This window comes from Monoraphidium neglectum, assembly GCF_000611645.1.
Source record: "Monoraphidium neglectum strain SAG 48.87 unplaced genomic scaffold scaffold02799, whole genome shotgun sequence".
Lineage (NCBI taxonomy): Eukaryota > Viridiplantae > Chlorophyta > Chlorophyceae > Sphaeropleales > Selenastraceae > Monoraphidium > Monoraphidium neglectum.
In genome coordinates, this window is record NW_014010829.1 from 1 (window position 1) to 3819 (window position 3819).

Consider the following 3819-nt stretch of genomic DNA (forward strand, 5'->3'; position numbering starts at 1 on the left):
CGCCCGCCGCCCTTGCCGCTGCGCGCGCCGCTGCGCCGCTTGCCGCCTGCCGTGCGGGCCGCCGCCGAGCCGCGCGGCGGCTTCGCTTCGGGCGCGGCCGCGGGTGCGGGCGCCGGCGGCGGCTCGTCGTCGCCGCCGTCTCCCTCTGACTGCAGCAGCTCCTTGAGGCGGCGCGCGGCGGTGCGCTGGCCGCGGCCCGCCTCCAGGTCCAGCACGTCAAAGTGGCCGGACTGGGAGGGAGGGGGGCCGGGTGGCACAGCAAACGCCAAGCGGCGAAGGGGAGGGGGTTGAGGAGTACATAGTGTGGGGGTAAGGTGCGGGGCGGCGGTGGGTGTGGATGGAGGGGGTAAAGGCATCGAAGGATGCAGGAGCAGCTGAAAGACAGCTGCGGGCTTGAGGTGACAGTGTGAAGCATGCCGGGGGGCCGTCGACGGCGCGGCCCTCCCTGACACGCGCCCTCCCCAGTCGGTTATCGGGTCTACTTGTATGCCCAACCCTTGAGACACGCCCCTCGCGCCGCCCCCGCTCCGCCCGCACCTTTTTGGGCTTTGAGGGCAGCAGCTGCTCCTCCTCATCGCTCCAGGCCGCCCACTCCTCCGCCACGACGCGCTCCGCCCCCAGCAGCGCGACGCGCCGCCGCCGCAGCGCCGCTGCGCGGTCGGCCGCGTGCATCCAGTTGTGGGGCTGTGAGGGGGAGCAGTGTGGGGTTGTGGTTTGTGGTTTGTGCATGTGTATGTGTGTGTGTGTGTGTGCATGAGTGTGTGTGTGTGCGTGCTCGGGTGTGGGATTGACACGGGGCAAGCAGTCGACAAGGGGCATGGCTCTGCACCGTTCGCTGGCGGCGCATGCTGGCCCTTCCTGCAGCGGCGGCGCGCTGCATGGTGCAGCGTGGTGATGAAGGGTGGCGGCTCTGCAGCCGCGGCGCAGCGGAGAACGCCCCGGCCCAGACTGACAGCTGGCGGCGGCCCCGCACCCCGCGACCTGAGGCGGCCGGCCCCGGCAGCGCCAACACGTGAAGGTGCACCCCGCTCCCCCTGTGCGACCCTGGCAGCTGCCAACCATCCCCCAGCCCCATCCCCTCCTCCCCAGTCTCAACCAAACCCTCCCCGCACCCCTCCCCCCCACCTTCATGCCCAGGGGCCAGTCGCGCACGAGCCGCGTCGCGCGGTCAGCCAGGGCCGACGCGCAGTACGCCATGCCGCCCGGCGCGCCGCCGATGAGCGCGCGCCGCACGTCCCGCAGCCACACGGCGCGCTCGCGCGGGGAGCGCCAGAGGCGGAGCGGGGGCGGGGGGACGGGCTCTCCGGCCTTCTCGTGCTGGCGCTTGATGCGGTAGCGCTCCTCGGCCTCAATGTCTTTGGGGGGAGGGCCGCGGGTGCGTGTGGGTGTGGGTGTGGGGAGGAGTAGGGGCACGTGTGTGTGCATGTGTGTGTGCATGTGTATGAGGAAGGGGGGAGAGGAAGCACGGGTGTTCAAGTGTTTGCGCGCGCAAGCGCGCGCGCGTGTGTGTGGGTGCGTGTGTGTGTGCGTTCGTGTGCACTTGCGGCTGCGCCCCGCCTCCCCTTGCAACAAAACGATGCAAGCCCAAGAACAGTGTGCACCATTAGTGACAAGGCCCCACTCACCCGAGTCATCCAGCTCCTCCAGTGGTGCCACCAGCTTCCTCACACCCTCACCGCCCTCGCCGTCGCCCCCGCCGCCACTACCCTCCGCCTTGAGCGCCCCCTCCGCCGGCCCCGCCCCGCCGCCGCCGCCGCTGCTGCCGCCCGCACCGCCTTCCTCCTTCACGCCGCCGCCAGCGGCCGCGGCGCCGCCGCAGCCTGCCGCCACCGACGCCTCCTCTGACTTGACCGTGGGCGGCGGGGGCTTCACCGGCGTGCCTTGGTGGCTGGCCACGATGGCCGCGTTGGCCGCGACCACGGGCGCCTTGAGCCGCACGCGGCCGCCGCCAAACAGCATGGCCGGCCCCAGCTGCTGCCCCTCGTCCCCCTCCACCCCAAACTCGGACTCGGCCGCGCCGCCGCCCTTGCCGCCGCCGCCACCCTTGCCCTTCCCGCCGCCGCCGCCCTTCTTGCCCTTGCCGCCGCCACCGCCGCCGCCGCCCTTCTTCCCCTTCTTGCTCGCCCCCTTCCCCTTGGCCGCCGCCGCCGCGGCCGCCGCGGCCGCCGCCGCCGCCTCCTCGTCCCGCAGCTGCCCCTCCTCCTCCCCCGCGGCGTCCGCCGCGTCTGCTGCCGCGGCCCGCGCTGCACGCATCTCGGCCTCTGACACTGGCAGCACGAACTCTGACTCGTAGAGCTCGGCCTCCCGCACCAATGGCTCCAGGGACGCGTCATCTGCGCCGGGCAGGAGGCCCTCGCCGATGGTCTGCAGCTCCCGCTCCAGCTCGAGAGCGCTCTGGATTGGATGTGATTCAAGAGGGGTGTGAGAGGGGTTCAATGGGGCAAGGGGAGGGAGGCACGCGAGTCGGAACGCAGGGAAAAGGGGCGTGATGAGGAGGTGTGATGCGTTGGGGGATGGGGGGTAGAGAGAAGGGAGCCGGCCGCGGCGCGCGGGGCAAGAGCGCGGCGCTGCGCCAGCCTGCAAAGGGGCGCGGGCCGGCAGTAAACGCGGCGCGGGCGCGGCCGCAGCATGCGGCGCGGCTGTCGAGAGCACTCGACGCGGCCGGGGCCAGGGCGCGCCGCCCGCTGCTACGGCGATCTGCTTCAAGAGCACGCGCCGCCCTCCCCGCCACGCCGCGCCCGCCCCCGCACCTCCGCCAGCTGCTGCGTGGTCGTTGTCGCCGCCAGCCGCCGCCGCCAGCCCTTGAAGGACACGCCCGGCACGCCCGCCCCCATGAGCTGCGCCACCACCGCCTCCAGCTCCCCCACACAGGACCTCACACTCTCCAGGTCAGCGTCAGCCTGGGGGAGTCGGTTGCCGGCGGCGGTTAGTCGTCACACATGAAGACGGAATGAGGCTGACGGTTGGCACCTCGGATGGGGTGCCCACAGGCGCTCAGGGGAGGTCGACCTCCCCTGCTGGATGATGCGGCCGGGCCCACGGGGCAGCTGGCGGGCGGCTGTCGGAGGGGCACCCGTGACAAGCGCGTCGCGCGCGCGCATGTCGGCGGCGGCGTCTGTGCCCCGCGGCCGTGTCGACCGGTCCCAAACCTCCCCCAGGGCTGCCCCCTTCCCGAGTTTCCCACCAGGACTTTTTCATACGACTCCAGCCGCTGCTGCTGCTGCTGCCGCTGCTGCTGCCGCCCCTCGCCGTCCTCCGCCGACTGCTGCCGCCGGCGCGCGCCGTCCGGCGGCGTGGGGCGCGGCACCTGTGGACGGGCGGGCGGCGAGCAAGACGGTGGCATCAGTCGCGCGCCCGCGGGCGCGGCGCCCACGGCCACACCACCATCCGGCACGTGGCGCAAGGCAGCGGGCCACCCCAGGGTCAAAGCACCGCAACAGCCCTCGAAACGGGTCCCACAGGTTGTGCAATTTTGCACGTACAAGCGTCCAAGCCTGGCGCACGTTCGCGTGCATGTGCGTGTGCACACACCTGCGTCACGTCGAGCGGGTGGTCTGGCGGCCGCAGCTCCGCCAGCAGCTCCCCCTGCCGCCGCCTGAGGGTGGCCAGAAGCGCCGCCTCCCTGGGCCCCCGCGGGTTGAGGGCGCGCGTGAGGGTGTCGAGCTGCTCGGGGGTGCTGATGAGGGAGAGGCTGCGGCCGTCGGGGCCCTCCTGGAAGATGGCGCCGCCGCAGGTCTGGGTTGGGGGCGGTTGGGGGGCGGTTGGGGGACGCTTGGCGGGCTTTCGGTACCGGCTGCCAGCAGGCGGTTGGGAGGGGGG

General features: G+C 73.0%; 1 protein-coding gene across 1 annotated transcript in view; it reads right to left on the bottom strand.

Moving 5' to 3' along the window:
* Positions 1 to 150: 150 nt before the first annotated feature.
* MNEG_11554 (hypothetical protein) overlaps positions 151 to 3819 on the bottom strand; it is a gene marked incomplete at both ends in the record, with an annotated part of 7555 nt that continues 3886 nt past the window's right edge. Inside the window, 7 exons of the mRNA XM_014039974.1 lie at positions 151 to 230; positions 538 to 684; positions 1126 to 1355; positions 1626 to 2394; positions 2751 to 2900; positions 3185 to 3307; positions 3532 to 3735. Coding sequence (XP_013895428.1) covers positions 151 to 230; positions 538 to 684; positions 1126 to 1355; positions 1626 to 2394; positions 2751 to 2900; positions 3185 to 3307; positions 3532 to 3735 — 1703 coding nt within the window. The remainder of the gene's footprint in view (positions 231 to 537; positions 685 to 1125; positions 1356 to 1625; positions 2395 to 2750; positions 2901 to 3184; positions 3308 to 3531; positions 3736 to 3819) is intronic.